This window comes from Malurus melanocephalus, unplaced genomic scaffold (genome assembly GCF_030028575.1).
Source record: "Malurus melanocephalus ecotype Western Australia unplaced genomic scaffold, MMel_1.1 scaffold_876, whole genome shotgun sequence".
Taxonomy (NCBI): Eukaryota; Metazoa; Chordata; class Aves; order Passeriformes; family Maluridae; genus Malurus; species Malurus melanocephalus.
This window is the reverse complement of record NW_026624108.1, coordinates 23,966-40,294: the sequence shown is the minus strand read 5'-3', so window position 1 is coordinate 40,294 and position 16,329 is coordinate 23,966. Positions and strand designations below refer to the sequence as shown.

The 16,329-nt window shown below is 49.5% G+C and overlaps 1 protein-coding gene across 2 annotated transcripts in view; it reads left to right on the top strand.

Moving 5' to 3' along the window:
* Nucleotides 1–16,329, top strand: part of UPF1 (UPF1 RNA helicase and ATPase) — a 23,789-nt gene that overhangs the window by 4,412 nt on the left and 3,048 nt on the right. The window contains exons 2-23 of one of the 2 annotated variants that reach the window (XM_057385812.1): nt 2,493–2,635; nt 2,964–3,053; nt 3,279–3,446; nt 4,066–4,246; nt 4,730–4,891; nt 5,476–5,560; nt 5,691–5,789; nt 5,985–6,102; nt 6,910–7,069; nt 7,178–7,296; nt 7,538–7,702; nt 7,886–8,000; nt 8,082–8,225; nt 8,774–8,987; nt 9,096–9,213; nt 10,230–10,386; nt 11,176–11,318; nt 12,640–12,814; nt 13,494–13,575; nt 15,119–15,280; nt 15,361–15,578; nt 16,183–16,305. In XM_057385812.1, coding sequence (XP_057241795.1) covers nt 2,493–2,635; nt 2,964–3,053; nt 3,279–3,446; nt 4,066–4,246; nt 4,730–4,891; nt 5,476–5,560; nt 5,691–5,789; nt 5,985–6,102; nt 6,910–7,069; nt 7,178–7,296; nt 7,538–7,702; nt 7,886–8,000; nt 8,082–8,225; nt 8,774–8,987; nt 9,096–9,213; nt 10,230–10,386; nt 11,176–11,318; nt 12,640–12,814; nt 13,494–13,575; nt 15,119–15,280; nt 15,361–15,578; nt 16,183–16,302 — 3,138 coding nt within the window. In that variant the 3' untranslated portion in view covers nt 16,303–16,305. The remainder of the gene's footprint in view (nt 1–2,492; nt 2,636–2,963; nt 3,054–3,278; nt 3,447–4,065; nt 4,247–4,729; nt 4,892–5,475; nt 5,561–5,690; nt 5,790–5,984; nt 6,103–6,909; nt 7,070–7,177; nt 7,297–7,537; nt 7,703–7,885; nt 8,001–8,081; nt 8,226–8,773; nt 8,988–9,095; nt 9,214–10,229; nt 10,387–11,175; nt 11,319–12,639; nt 12,815–13,493; nt 13,576–15,118; nt 15,281–15,360; nt 15,579–16,182; nt 16,306–16,329) is intronic. The other variant, XM_057385813.1, reaches the window with a different exon arrangement.

Sequence of the window (16,329 nt, the reverse complement as noted above, 5' to 3'; positions counted from 1 at the left end):
GGCCTGAAACCCTTTTACAGAGGGACTTTTCTAGCAAAAATTCCCTCCTGAAGTGCAATTAAAGTTCTTGTTAGAGCTYGAAATGCAGCACTTTAAAGCAGAGCTGGGTGAGGTGTACAGGTGTGTTCACCTGGGGCTCTGCTGCGGGGCTGGGAGGGTGTGGGAGCCAGGAAATTCTGCTCCACGGATTTGGGGACWCACAGGCAGTGGGATCCCACATTCCTGGCACCATTTGGGTTGGAAAACCTTAAAGCTCCCAARTCCCAGAGRCAGGGACACCTTCCAGGGTGCTCCAGGCTGGCCTTGGACACTTCCAGGGATCAGGGGCAGCCACAGCTTCCCTGTCCCCACCAGATTCCTCTCCTTTCACTCAACCCCTGGCTTTTTTTTGTCTCCCAGTGAATATTTCAGAGGCCAGGGAAGGAGCAAGGAAGGCCCCAGGAGTTTGGGAGTATTTCTGTGGCACCTCTCAGCGCTGCTGGAGCTGCCAAACTCGCCGYGCCAGAAATTTCAGCCAACACTTTTAAAATGGAGAAGTGGCCCCCCTGACACACCACAGCTGCCSGTGCCAGGTTTTTAATCCTGTGCACACAGGCTGACATCACAAGAGGGTTTGGAACAATCACTTCCTCATTGTGAGCCTGCCAAGGGCTGGGACTGGGTTTGCACAGGACAGGTGACATCACTGCTGCCTCCCCGAGGGCTGGGACACTGCTGTCACCTCCTGCTCCACTTGCACTTGCAATTTCTCTTTTTGTGCCTTAAAAAAACCCCAAACTTTGCTGCTTTTTTTTTTCTTTTTAACAGACAACCAGTTTTTTATGAGCACTCAAAAAATGTATTAAATTCATCAAGTGATCTTAACATAAGGCATTGTGGTTCTTGGAGATAGAAATGCTTCTGAGGAATTCAGATAAACCTGAGGCTTTGGATCCCACTGTGCCACGATGAGTTATTATCTGCCTCTTTTATAAAATGGCTTTATCAATTGGAAGAGGATATTTAAAGTGGGTATTTATCTGCTCACATCTGTGCAGATGCTGATGGGGTTTGCCTTCATCCCACTAATGGGGCTGTGCTGCTGCAGCTCCTTCAGAGGGGTTTGATTCCTTTTTCCATMTTCCCCTTTGCACGTTTGGTTCCTTTTGGCTGATCCTTTCTGTTCAAAGGCTTGGAGATAACATCAATAAAAACTCAGCCCATTTAGGTGGTGTTTTGCAAATGCTCCTCATTTCATTTGCAGCGATTAAAACAGAGCTGGTGGCTTTGAGGGCAGGTCCTGATGGCTCAGGGCAAATGGGAAGTTTGGTTTTGAGTTTAACTCTTGCAGTTGATGTTAAATTTTAATGTGGCTCTTTCTAAAGGAGAAATAAGCTGGGTTTGCTTCACTTGTGTTACAGCTTGAAAAGGGCGACTTTTAATTTCGTTTTTTATTCCTTTTACTAAAGGTTTCATGTTCTTCATGGGAGCAGCTTTCTGGCACAATGAAGTTGCACCCACCAGATAAATTGAATTAAATCTAAGTTGTTCAAATACTGTACTCACAGACAAAGGCCTTGAGTGATTTTTGTCCTATGTAGCTGGTTAAAATCATAGAAATAAATCCTGTCTTTAAAAACATTGGAGGGGTGTGCCCTGTGGTGGCCCCTTTCCCACATTTTCCACTCAGAATGAATATTGATTATGATTAACTTAGCCCTATTCAGTTTCTGGTGGGATCTTGGCTAAAGAAGGCAAAGATTGAAGTGTCAGAACCAAGTTTTGGGGTCTTTTYCAGCACAGGATTGAGGTGCTAAAGCTCTCAGGGCTGTAGAAATTAAAGCAGGACATYTGGGAAGCCCAAGGGGCAACACCTGCACTGGCCATGCCAGAATCCCAGTGTGACATCCCCACCTCCTGCTGGTGAAAGTGCCAAAGAAAGGAGTTATTTTTAACAGGAGAGAGGCTGGGTGTGGGAAAGTTGCTGACACAGCACCAAATGTTGCAGAATTGCGTGGTTCTGACAGTCCCTGGTGGATAGAGAACAACAGGAATAGGTGGGGAGATCCTGGGCTATAAGGATCCTGTTTCCAGCTAGATCCTGGGAATAAAACGGGTGAGAAAACAGCTGCTGGAATTGTTRAAATGGAATTTTGTTATGTAAGGCTGTGGAAAAAWGTAACTGCAGAAAAGCCATCTCTCTCTTTTCTGCTTATCAACTGCAGTTTAAATAATCCTGTGAAACAGGAGGTAATGGAGCAAGTATTGATTGCAGGATTGTATGGAAAAATTAATCTGCAGGAAAGCAATCTCCTCCTGTTAACTTTTTTAACAACTTATCAGTTGGAGCTTAAATAATCCTGGAAAACAGGAGCTGATGAGGCAAATATTGGTTATATAATGGGTGTGTTTCAGCTCTTGGCAGCATTTTCTTGGGAGGTTTTTGAATGACACCCAAGGATTGGGCTGAAGAGGAGTTTGGGGTTTATTTTGGGTGTGCACCTCCATTCCAGGTGAATGGACCTGATGGAATCCTGCAGAATGGRGCTGTGGATGAAAATGTGGCCAAGACCAGCCAGCTGCTGGCAGAGCTCAACTTTGAGGAGGATGAGGAGGACACCTACTACACCAAGGATCTCCCTGTGCACGCCTGCAGGTGAGGGCACCAAAGGGGGATTTGGGGAGCAGCTTCCTGGGAGGCAGCAGCTGCTGCTCTCTCTGGGGCACATTTGTGCACTCCAGGCCAGCTCTGAGCTCTGGGGATCAATGCCAGGCTCCCACAGCCATGGCACTGGAGGGAAGTTTGAAAATCTCTGTGACCACAACACAACTTTGGCTGGTGTTTGGTGCTGCTCCCACACTGATGTTCCCCAGTTTTCACTTCCCCTTGTTTCTGTATGTTGCTGAGCGGGTTTGAGCTTGTATTTGAATTTTCCTGTAAGCGAGGAGCCTGTCACTGGCTGCTTTTTCCTTTGGAATTGCAGTTACTGTGGGATCCATGACCCTGCCTGTGTGGTTTACTGCAACACCAGCAAGAARTGGTTCTGCAACGGCCGTGGAAACACATCTGGCAGGTAAATGATGAAATCATTTAAATCAGAATGGAATTTTGTACCCATTTCCTCTTCTTTTACACTCAAAGCATCCATGCACTGAGAAGAAGCTCCTGAAACTGTTCCCAGCATCCTGGATACAAAGAGCCAGATCTTACCAATGCCTGCCACAATAGACAGATTTCTAACTGCTGCTCAATCAAGATTAATGTGAAATTGCTACAAATCTGTGCTCTTTGCTTGCAGCCACATTGTGAACCACCTGGTGAGAGCCAAGTGCAAAGAGGTGACTCTGCACAAGGATGGACCTCTGGGAGAGACTGTCCTGGAGTGCTACAACTGCGGCTGTCGCAACGTTTTCCTGCTGGGCTTCATCCCAGCCAAGGCAGACTCCGTGGTGGTTCTGCTGTGCAGGTGAGAGAAGGCCTTGGCTGCCAGCACCATCTCATTTCTAAATTGCTTTCATTTTGTCCCAAAATATGTTTTCTGTTCTGGTTTGCCACCCTTTTTCCTTCARAGGATCGTACAGAGTTCAGGAGTGCAGGTGGATCGTGCAGCAAGGGAAGGTTGTGTTGTTCTGGGCAAATACCTCAGTTCTGTAGAAAAGTATTTCTCCTAAATAATGCATTCGTTAATGGAAGAAAGTTGATTTTTGCCCTCTTTTTTGGGCATTGGAAGAGCCCCAGGTCAGTTTAGGAAGTGACTGGAGCCGTAGTAACTCTCACACAGGGAAATAATCCCATTTTCTGATCTGTGTGTGCACAGTCTTCATGGATTGTAACCACCTTCAGAGGTGTCATTGTTAATATTTTCAGTCCTAGAAACACCCAACAATGCCTCTCACAACACTGACCCTTCCCAGTGCTGAAATAGGAAATACAAGAACTGAAAAATGGATTTTCCCAGCAGACTGGGGGTGYTTTGCTGKTTTCCCTGTTCCTTGGGTCATTTCWGGAGCCTCTTTGACCCGCCCCACCAAACTGAACCTTCCCTTGTGTAATCTCGCAATTCTCTCTGTGTTTTGGTTGTGCAGGCAGCCGTGTGCCAGCCAGAGCAGCCTGAAGGACATCAACTGGGACAGCTCCCAGTGGCAGCCCCTGATCCAGGACCGCTGCTTCCTTTCCTGGCTGGTGAAGATTCCATCCGAGCAGGAGCAGCTCAGGGCCCGCCAGATCACAGCCCAGCAGATCAACAAACTGGAGGAGCTCTGGAAGGTACAGCCTGCCTCTTTTTTGGGAATGGGTTTTACCAAAATGCTCATTCTGTGTTTCTGTGAAGGGAGGACAAGGTTCTCAGGAGCTGTGAAATCAGGGAAATRCTGAAATGGCACAAGGTTTAGATGCTGCAGGTGGGCCTGTCAAAGGATTCAGGAAATTGTTCACCCTTAGCTTCTTCAGCAATCTGGAAAAACMRTTTTCCTTGCTCATATCAGRACTTSCATGTCTTTCTGGCTGAAGYCATGCCCWGCTGAGCAGGGAATTGCTGCTCCATTGAGATACTGAGTTTTTGAGAGGATTTTTGTGCATCCTTTAAAATTTAAACTGCATTTAACCATGACTTGTAATGCCTCAGTGTAGTTTTAAGGGTGGTTCCACCTCGATACCACTCCCTGTGTCAGTAAAACACAGTGTTACCAGTCCTGTTGTCACTTTTGTACTTCAGACTTTGAAAGAAAACATCTCTGCTTTGAATTCCAGGAAAATCCATCTGCAACCCTGGAGGACTTGGAAAAGCCTGGTGTTGATGAGGAGCCCCAGCATGTCTTGCTTAGATATGAAGATGCTTATCAATACCAAAATATATTTGGTCCTCTGGTCAAGCTTGAGGCAGATTATGACAAGAAACTCAAGGAATCTCAGGTAAAATGTGTGAGATTTGCCTTTTGAGGGACTCCTGACCAGTTCTGGAGTCAAACACATCACAGCACAGAAGGAAACTCAAATGAAATAAATAAATCCCTTCATTTCTGTGCTGTAGCAGCASTGTGATCTCAGCAGTGATGTGTGACAGGGAGAGGAGAGGAAAACCCTCCCAGTGAGGGTTTCAAAGAGCTTGAAACACTTGGGAACTTCTCACCTTTCCTGAGTTGAAATTTGTCCTTCCAAGAGCCACTTTCTGTCACAGAACTGCAGCGTTTTGTGTTCCCCTCAGATCCCTGCCAGGGAAATGGGAGTGATGTGAGGTCCTGGGAACATKCAGTGAGTGTTTGGAGGAGGGGAGAATTCCCCAGCTGCTCTCAGGACTTTGTTTCTCATAATCAACTCTGGTGGAACAGAATTCCCCTCCTGCAGGTGCTGTGAACTCAGCCATAGGAGTAAATAGAGATTTTTGTGACGYTGGAACAGCAAGTTTTGTTATTTCCCCACTGTTTTGAGGCCCAGCACTGTGGTGGTTGGCAAACAGCTCCTCMAGAACATAATGATGCCTTTTCTTGAACCCTCAGACCCAAGATAACATCACAGTCAGGTGGGACCTGGGCCTGAACAAGAAGAGGATTGCTTACTTCACTTTGCCAAAGACTGATTCAGGTGAGGYCCCTTGGCAGGGGCTGCTGTGGCTGCTGAATAAAACCAGTGTTAGAGCACTGGGAGAACTGGTCTGGGTGCCTCTGGAGGGGTTCTGTGCTTGCTGAGAGCTTCTCTCTGCCTTCCTTTGCAGACATGCGCCTCATGCAAGGAGATGAGATCTGCCTGAGGTACAAGGGAGACCTGGCCCCCCTGTGGAAGGGAATTGGGCACGTGATCAAAGTTCCTGATAGTATCCTTTACTTAGAGAGTCCTCAGCCAGGCCAGGCCGAAGCTGCAGTCATTAACAACTCATTAATTATGTCCAAAAGTAATTCCGAGCTAATTCTAAATTTGTTGGGGGGAGRGGGGAGGATCCGCCAAAGAAAATCACCAGAATTGGGAAGAATAAAATTCAGATTTTTTCTCTAAATTACTACTTAACGAGGTTCTACAGATTATGGTGATGAGATAGCCATCGAGCTGAGGAGCAGCGTTGGAGCCCCTGTGGARGTCACTCACAACTTCCAGGTGGATTTTGTGTGGAAGTCGACGTCCTTTGACAGGTATTGAGGCAGCACTGGGTGTAGGTTTTTGTTCTCTGCCTTCAGGGGGTGTTTTTGAACCAAAAAAGTTGTCTTGCTTTGGCACCACCCATCAGAAATCTCAGTGTGTGGTGAACACCTGGTTCAAGAGAGCCTGACTTGGCYTAGAAATGGAATTAATAGCATTAAATGGTCCATTTTTCTCATTTTGAAGGCAAAGTTGCAAATACATCAAAGGGTGAAATTTGTCWTAGGTTTAGTAATTCTTGAAACATCCGAAGAAAAAGAATTTTTGTAGTTCAGCCTCCTGCACACAGCTCCTGTTGGCATTCCTAAGCTGGAATTGCTTTCACCAGTTATGGTTTCAGGACATTGGACTGTGGGGTCCACAGACTTCAGCCATGTCTGTGTTTTGTGAGACAGGAGTTGGCTCAGTATCCTATTACTGGAATTTCCTAGTATTAATATATCCTATTATTATTATTATTTCTTCTTATCCTATTACTTTGTTCATCATGGCTGCAGATTTTCCTCATATCTTGCYGTGAAATGGCTGCCACAGATTCTTGCACCTCAAATTACCAGCACAGGTTCTGTCTCCAAAGGCTGCTATTCCTCTACACACTTTCCTGGTGACACCTTGTAACAGAATGTGTGTTCTCAGAGTGCAATTTTATAATTTTATTTCTKTTAATGAGTGTTGGCCATTGCTCTGTTTCCCAAGATTCCCATTCATTCATGCCTGGTGTCTCATTAACCTCTGTGTGTATTTGCCTTGAGGGCACGCTGATATTTATGAATGATTTTCCTGCCCTTGTCTCCCTCCAGGATGCAGAGTGCTCTGAAAACCTTTGCAGTGGATGAGACCTCTGTGTCTGGCTACATCTACCACAAGCTGCTGGGCCACGAGGTGGAGGATGTGATCATCAAATGCCAGCTGCCAAAGCGCTTCACGGCGCAGGGACTCCCTGACCTCAACCACTCTCAGGTAACCTCACCTCCCTCTGCTCAGGGTGAGAAAGGGTTTAAAAATAGAGCCTGAACAGCTGAAAGCCTGTGCTCGGAATGTTAAATAGCAACCAACCCTCTSTTGTAGGTGTATGCTGTGAAAACTGTGCTGCAGCGTCCTCTGAGCCTTATCCAGGGTCCCCCTGGCACTGGGAAAACGGTGACATCGGCCACCATCGTGTACCACCTGGCCAGGCAGGGCAATGGGTGAGAGCTGCTCTCTCTGAGCCTTTGGGGATCAGCTTACCTGAGGAATGGGAAGAATCACCTTGTTTTTCAAAGCAAAAATCACTTTTATCACTGAACTGTGGAACTGGGGTGCCTCAGGCTTGTTTCACAATGCCCTTCCCCAGGCTGTTTTTGGGGGATGTGTCATTACTTACATTTTACTGCAAGTCTAATGAAGAACACTGACATTTTCCTGAGATTTTTGGCTGCTTTTCTGCAGGCCTGTGCTGGTGTGTGCCCCCAGTAACATCGCTGTGGATCAGCTGACAGAGAAGATCCACCAGACTGGCCTCAAAGTGGTTCGCCTGTGTGCCAAGAGTCGCGAGGCCATCGACTCGCCCGTGTCCTTCCTGGCACTGCACAACCAGATCAGGAACATGGACAGGTGAGAAATGAGTRAAAACCTCCATTTCAGTGTTAGTGATGGCACAGCTGGGGATGTTGTCATTGCAGCACCGTTATTTGCTCAATGGGATTACTTTTGGTAAAAAGTAATCAAAAATAATTTTCACTGCAATGCTGCCGAGTCGGTGGCTGGGCTGTGAAGCAGAATTCCCTTTTTTTGCAGCATGCCAGAGCTTCAGAAGCTGCAGCAGCTGAAGGATGAGACCGGRGAGCTCTCGTCTGCGGATGAGAAGCGTTACCGGGCGCTGAAGCGCACGGCGGAGCGGGAGCTGCTCATGGTGAGGCTGAAGGGCTGTCACCCTCAGTGCTGCTGGCTGGTGATACCCCAGCACTGAATCCCTGCTCCCTGTCTGTCCCAGAATGCAGATGTSATCTGCTGCACCTGCGTGGGAGCTGGGGATCCCAGACTGGCCAAGATGCAGTTCCGCTCCATCCTGATCGACGAGAGCACCCAGGCCACCGAGCCCGAGTGCATGGTGCCCGTGGTGCTGGGGGCAAAGCAGGTAAATGCTGCCATTCCAGCCAAAAAGGAGTTTGGAAATGCAGCAGGGAGTAGCACTGAGCTGTAACACTCCCWGTGTAGGCACACAAGACTTTTCCTTTGCCGTAATACAAACCTAACTGACTTTGTTTGGGGTTAGTCCTGTTAGTTTTCTGTTTCCTGAACGGTGGTGCTGGTGTTGGAACAATCTGAAGACTAAAGAAGATKTTGTATTAAAATGTTCAGCTGCAAAGAGAGTGCCACTGAAGGCTTCTGAGCCTTTGGGGAGATCTGAGGCTTTTCACAAGTCAGAGAGATGAATTCCTGATGTGTGAGGCAATGGTTTGAACTGACAGAGAGTGGGTTCAGGTTTGGTATTTGAGAGAAATCATTGCCTGGGAGGGTGGGGAGGCTCAGGATCCTGCCCCTGGATCCATGGCAGGGGTGCCACTRGGTGAGCTTGCAGATCCCACCAAACCAYGATCGATTCTCTGTTTTCTGGTTGGATTTTTTATTATTCCAAGGCAGCTCTGGCAGCCACACTGATCTGTCACTGTCCTCTGCCCACAGCTGATCCTGGTGGGTGACCACTGCCAGCTGGGGCCCGTGGTGATGTGCAAGAAGGCGGCCAAGGCGGGGCTGTCGCAGTCGCTGTTCGAGCGCCTGGTGGTGCTGGGCATCCGGCCCATCCGGCTGCAGGTGCAGTACCGCATGCACCCCGCGCTCAGCGCCTTCCCCTCCAACATCTTCTACGAGGGCTCTCTGCAGAACGGCGTCACTGCAGGTGAGGCTCAGCAGCAACAGTGCCCTCGGTTTCCTTTGGAGCCCCTTTGGTGTGGATATTGCAGAGCGCTGGCACTGATTTGTTGTGTTCCTCTCCTGTGCTCCTCAGCTGACAGGGTGAAAAAAGGCTTTGATTTCCAGTGGCCCCAGCCTGACAAACCCATGTTCTTCTACGTGACCCAGGGCCAGGAGGAGATCGCCAGCTCAGGCACCTCTTACTTGAACAGGTGAGCAAAACTCCGACCCCTGAGCTTGGCCAGGGCTGCTGCTTCCTCACTCGGTGAATTAAACCTGCTTTAAYAAGAGCTGCCATCAGGGGCGTGCAGGAGGAGCTGCAGCTCAGACTTCTTTGCCCTGGGCTCCTTTTATAGCAAACCTGGAGAAAAAGGCCCCAGGTGGGAGCAGCTCTGAGCAGGAGTGGGTTGGAATTGTTGTGTGGAGGAGTTCTTCTCTCGCTCGATGTAGAAGGAGCATGGGATGTTAAAGTGCCTGATGTGGGATGAATTTGGGCTGGCGTGAAATGCTGATCAGGTCACATTTTGAATTCCAGTAGCTCCTGAAACAGAATCCTAAATCTCAGATTTTGGTGGCAGTGCAAAAGAACTTTTTTTTCCTATCCCTATTTTCTGCACTTCTTTGTCAACAAATGATCTTAAAATTTGCTCCTCTTGGGTTGTGATTGTTCATGTGGCTGGCAGGGAAACCAGCCCAACTTCTGAAAGAAAATATCAGCTGAGATATTTTTAATCTCAGTCTGTTTCCTGAACAGCATGTGCAAGACTGGATACAGCGAAGCAGATTGTGCACAAACAAACAGCACAATGGCTGGCTGATAGGGCCATTGACATTCAAAATGTTCTATATTTAAAGCTTTAAGATAAAGCAACTGAAGGATCTGGGGGATGTTTGTAATGATTATAGAAGTCACACGTGTACATTTAACTCCAGCAAGAAATTCAGCGTGGAATTAGGGGGTTTGCTGTTCCAGGAAGTGCAGTTGTGTAATTCTGAGAGGCAGAGGTGAAATTTGTGTCATTCTGAGGCCTGGGAGCTGTTGGTTTTGGCCCAAATTCCTCCGTGCATGCCCTGAGTGAGGAGGTGACAGTGCTGCAGAGCTCGAGCCGAGTTCCCRGCGCTGCTTGAGCAGAATTGATCTTTCCCCTGAAGCACCCTGTGCTGGAAAGCTTTTAGCTGCTCACAAACTGTCCCTGAGCCCCTTGGCTGATCCCCTGTCCCTCCCCAGGACCGAAGCTGCCAACGTGGAGAAGATCACCACCAAACTGCTCAAAGCTGGCGCCAAGCCCGACCAGATCGGCATCATCACTCCCTACGAGGGCCAGCGCTCCTACCTGGTGCAGTACATGCAGTTCAGTGGCTCCCTGCACACCAAGCTCTACCAGGTACCACAGATCCTGRGACACCCTCAGTGCTTGCATTTCTGCTCCGTTCTAGAGTTCTTGACTTGGTTTTGGTTCAAATAGATTTCAAAAGGGAGCAAATAAAGGGAGAAGCCCGGCTGAAATCTGTGCTGAAAGAGGCTCCARCAAATGCTCTGAGGCACAGGAGGGAGAGGTCACAGGGCTCCAGCTGTGTGTGGAAAACCTTGTTCCTTCCTAACCCTGTGCCAGGGGACGTGCAGGAGACCAAGCTCCCTAAATCCTGGTGGCCCCACGATTTGTTTGCTTGGGAACACGTCCTGCCATAAAAACGAGTTGTTACAAACAAGGCAATTATCTGTTTAGCATAGGCTTGTTTTGCAAGATTGAGAACTTGATCKGTGTTTTCACTGCAGGGACACTCATGGAAAGACTTTTCCCTGTGCCAGGAATGATGTGTCCCTCTGATTCAGGTTTCTCAGAGCTAATTTGGACCTCTCRTCCTACAAAATTGTGGAATGAACAGGAGGTTCTGGCAGCATCCTCTGCAGAGAGCTGCTTTCCACAGTTCTGGGGAAACGGGAGAACCATAAAACACAGAACATGAAAGGAATTTCTCTAAACTGAGACTCTCTGTTCCCCTCTGGGGATGCAGTTCAGTGCCCAGAGGAATTACCAAATCATTCCTCACTCCAAAACCAACATTTTTCTGGGATGATGGGAAGGTTCAGAGCACGGCCAAGGCGTTTGGCAGTGCCTGTTGGTAGCAGAGCTGTTTTGCTTCCGTGATTTACGTGTTTTCCTCTGTTCCAGGAAGTGGAAATTGCCAGTGTGGATGCYTTCCAGGGCAGGGAGAAGGATTTCATTATCCTGTCCTGTGTCAGGGCCAACGAGCACCAGGGAATCGGCTTCCTCAACGACCCCAGGAGGCTGAACGTGGCCCTGACGAGAGCCAGGTAATGGAAATGGGAGAGGTGGAGAGGGAATGGYTCCCAGTGCCACAGGGCAGGGTTGGATGGGGCATTGGGAAGGAATTCCTGGCTGGGATGGAATTCCCAGAGCAGCTGGGGCTGCCCCTGGCAGTGTCCCAGGCCGGGCTGGAGCACCCTGGCACAGGGGGAGGTGTCTCTGCCCTGCAGGGGTGGCACTGGATGWGCTTTAAGGTCCTTCTCAACCCAAACCATTCTGTGCCATTTTTATCACCATTTGACATCAGGGGATTCTAAAACATCCTTCCCATTTTTGGGACAGATGCCTTCATCTGCTCCTCTGCAACTTCCAGTAGCCATTTCCTGTCCATTTGGGTTTTTTTGATGGATTTGGCTCCAAGGAGGGAGCTGTGGGATGCAGGTTGGCTTYCCTGGTGTCTCCAGGCTCTCCAGCCAGCCTGGGGTGGTTCATTTGAGCACGCAGAGGTGTTGGGCAAGGCTGAAGGAGGAAGTTGGTGCTGCTTGAGCAAGTGCAGCAATCCTGCCAGGGATGGTGCCACCCTCTGGAAATGACTGCAGACAATTCCAGCTGCACCAGAGCCTGCTGCCCCTCCTGCTCTGGGAGCTCCTGTTCTGCTGCCAGAGGGGCACTCGGGGCTGCTCTGGCATCAGCAGGGCTCTGCCTTTGACCCCATTGGTGTGACCCCATTGATGTGACCCCACTGATGTGACCCCACTGATGTGACCCCACTGTTGTGACCCCATTGGTGTGACCCCATTGGTGTGACCCCATTGGTGTGACCCCACTGTTGTGACCCCACTGATTTGACCCTGTTGATGTGACCCCACTGATGGGACTCCATTGATGTGACCCCACTGATGTGACCCTGTTGATGTGACCCCATTGATGTGACCCCGTTGATGTGACCCCATTGGTGTGACCCCACTGATGTGACCCCACTGATATGACCCTGTTGATACGATCCCGTTGGTGTGACCCCACTGATGTGACCCCGTTGATGTGACCCCACTGCTGTGACCCCATTGATGTGACTCCACTGTTGTGACCCCACTGATGTGACCCCACTGATGTGACCCCATTCATTGACCCCGTTCACTGACCCCGTTGATGTGACCCCATTGGTGTGACCCCGTTAATGTGACCCTGTTGATGTGACCCCACTGATGTGACCCCGTTGATGTGACCCTGTTGGTGTCACCCCATTGATGTGACCCCGTTGATGTGACCCCATTGATGTGACCCCACTGTTGTGACCCCGTTAATGTGACCGTGTTGATGTGACCCCATTCATTGACCCCACTGACGTGGCTCTCTGCTGTTGCCCAGGTATGGGGTGATCATCGTGGGCAATCCCAAAGCCCTGTCCAAGCAGCCCCTCTGGAATCACCTCCTCAATTACTACAAGGAGCAGAAGGTGCTGGTGGAGGGACCCCTGAACAACCTCCGAGAGAGCCTSATGCAGTTCAGCAAACCCCGCAAGCTGGTCAACACCATCAACCCCGTGAGTGCCCCAYCAGCTAGGCCTTGGTGCATTTATTAATCATCAATTAGGCCTTGGTCCTAATTAATAATCACCAGTGGGTGCACTGAGCTGTCCCCACAGCCTCCCACCCCAGAACTTCCCCTTTTTGCTGCCTTTTGATGCAGCGTGACTGGGGGGAAGCTGTGCCCAGCTGAGCTCTGGGAGAAAAGCTTTCATTATTTCTGTTTAACTGCAGAATTTTGTGAGGGGTGGATTCTGAGCTGAATGAAATAGAGGAACTGGKTTGTGTGGAAAGGACAAGCTCACTTAACCCTCAAGCTGCAAGTTTTGCATTTGATTTTTTCACATAAAATAAGTGGTTGAGGGGAGCTTGGCAGCCACCACAGGACAATGAGTAGAGCAAGAGAATTATCAGGGCCTCARATAGACTGGAAATTCATCAAATGTGTCACAATTTGAGACAGGTGGCTGTAAAATCTTAATTCTGGTGCTCAGGGTGTGGCTGGAATAAGAATTAAAGGTTTTCTGTTTGTTAGAATTAATCCATTTCCTCAACATTTATGTGATCTGTGGATTTTTACTGGATTTTGTGTGATCTGTGGATTTTTACTGGATTTTCAACCCAAATAGCTCCAGTGAGGTTGCAGTGCAATGTTTTCTATGCAAAGGTTTTGCCTGATTGCCCAAATCTTTGCAGGGTGCTCGTTTCATGACCACTGCCATGTATGATGCACGGGAGGCCATCATCCCAGGATCTGTGTACGACCGCAGCAGCCAAGGTACAGCAAATCACCACCATTCACTTATGAAAATGTTGAGGATGTTCCTGAGTTTTGCTGTCTCTAATCAGAATCCAAACCCCCAGGATTGCTGATCCCTGTGCTGAGGATGTTCCTGGGTTTTGCTCTGTCTAATCACAATCCCCCAGGATTGCTGATCCCTGTGTTAAGGATGTGCCTGGGTTTTGCTCTCTAATCACAGTCCAGAACCCCCAGGATTGCTGATCTCTGTGCTGAGGATATTCCTGAATTTTGCTCTCTCTAATCACAATCCAGAACCCCCAGGATTGCTGATCCCTGTGCTTTCCCCCTTTCCTGGGTTTTGCTCTCTCTAATCACAATCCAAACCCCCAGGATTGCTGATCCCTGTGCTGATCCCTGTGCTGAGGATGTGCCTGGGTTTTGCTCTCTAATCACAATCCAATCCCCCAGGATTTCTGATCCCTGTGCTGAGGATGTTCCTGCGTTTTGCTCTCTCTAATCACAAACCCCCAGGATTGCTGATCCCTGTGCTGAGGATGTTCCTGGGTTTTGCTCTCTATAATCACAATCCAGAGCCCCCAGGATTGCTGATCCCTGTGCTGAGGATGTTCCTGGGTTTTGCTCTCTATAATCACAATCCATACCCTCAGGATTGCTGATCCCTGTGCTGAGGATGTTCCTGGGTTTTGCTCTCTAATGACAATCCAGAACACCCAGGATTGCTGATCCCTGTGCTGAGGATGTTCCTGGGTTTTCCTCTCTCTAATCACAAACCCCCAGGATTGCTGATCCCTGTGCTGAGGATGTTCCTGAGTTTTGCTCTCTAATCACAATCCAATCCCCCAGGATTGCTGATCCCTGTGCTGAGAGTATTCCTGGGTTTTTCTCTCTCTAATGTGAATCCAGAACCCCCAGGATTGCTGATCCCTGTGCTGAGGATGTTCCTGGATTTTGCTCTCCCCCAGGATTGCTGATCCCTGTGCTTTCCCCCTTTCCTGGGTTTTGCTCTCCAATCACAATCCAGAACCCCAAGATTGCTGATCCCTGTGCTTTCCCCCTTTCCTGGATTTTGCTCTCTCTAACCACAATCCAAACCCCCAGGATTGCTGATCCCTGTGTTGAGGATGTTCCTGGGTTTTGCTCTCTCTAATCACAATCCAAACCCCCAGGATTGCTGATCCCTGTGCTGAGGATGTTCCTGGGTTTTGCTCTCTCTAATCCCAACCCCCAGGATTACTGATCCCTGTGCTTTCCCCCTTTCCTGGGTTTTGCTCTCTCTAATCACAATCCAGAACCCCCAGGATTGCTGATCCCTGTGCTGAGGGTATTCCTGGGTTTTGCTCTCTCTAATGGATTGCTGATCCCTGTGCTGATCCCTGTGCTGAGGGTATTCCTGGGTTTTCCTCTCTCTAATGGATTGCTGATCCCTGTGTTGAGGATGATCCTGGGTTTTGCTGTCTCTAATCCCAACCCCCAGGATTGCTGATCCCTGTGCTGAGGATGTTCCTGGGTTTTTCTCTCTCTAATGGATTGCTGATCCCTGTGCTTTCCCCCTTTCCAGGGCGTCCATCCAACATGTACTTCCAGACCCACGACCAGATTGGGATGATCAGTGCTGGTCCCAGCCACGTCACTGCCATGAACATTCCCATCCCCTTCAACCTGGTCATGCCCCCGATGCCACCCCCGGGCTACTTTGGCCAGGCCAACGGGCCCGCTGCAGGTATGAGGGGAGGATCCCATCTCCCCAAAGGCTCTCTGTGCTGAGCAGAGCCCTCACCGTGCTGGTGCACTCCTTTCCAGGCCGTGGGGCACCCAAAGGGAAGACRGGCCGTGGAGGGCGGCAGAAGAACCGCTTTGGGATCCCCGGCACCAGCCAGTCCAACCTCCCCAACAGCCAGGCCAGCCAGGACGTGGTGTCCCAGCCCTTCTCGCAGGGCCCCCTGACTCAGGGCTATATCTCCATGAGTCAGCCCTCTCAGATGAGTCAGCCTGGGCTCTCCCAACCGGAATTATCCCAGGTGAGCCTGGCCCAGGGGCTGTCAGAGCTGTTCCTGGGAGATTTCCTGGGAGCTTTTCCTGGGAACTGTTCCTGGGAGCTTTTCCTGGGAGATTTCCTGGGAGATACTCCTGGGAGCTTTTCCTGGGATCTGCTTATGGGAGCTGTTCCTGGGAAATTTCCTGGGAGATTTCCTGGGAGATTTCCTGGGAGCTTTTCCTGGGATCTGTTTGTGGGTGCTTTTCCTGGGAGCATTTCCTGGGAGCTTTTTCTGGGAGCAGTTCCTGGAGCTTTTCCTGGGATCTGTTTGTGGGAGCTGCTCCTGGGAGCTTTTCCTGGGGTTTATGGTGTTGCAGAAAATGAAACTGAAACTGCTCTCGATGACTCGGCTGCAGCACTTCATCCCCTGCACTGCCAAAGTGCACAGGGCCATGGAAGTGAAATGGGGCTTAACTTGGAACTGATGAGCACTCAAAAAAAACATTAATTAGGGGAAATTCTGCACCAAAAAAAAAGCAGATTTTAAAAGAACCTGTCAAAGCTTCTCAGAGCTCCCCATTAACCTGGTTCTGCTGTGGCCTTGAGCTGGCACTGATTTTGCCACTTCTGTCCCTCTYGCCCTGCAGGACAGTTACCTTGGTGATGAGTTTAAATCCCAGATTGACGTGGCGCTGTCACAGGACTCAACTTACCAGGGAGAACGAGCATATCAACACGGTGGAGTGACGGGACTGTCACAGTATTAGAGTGTGAGAGCCCTCGACCCCTTCCCC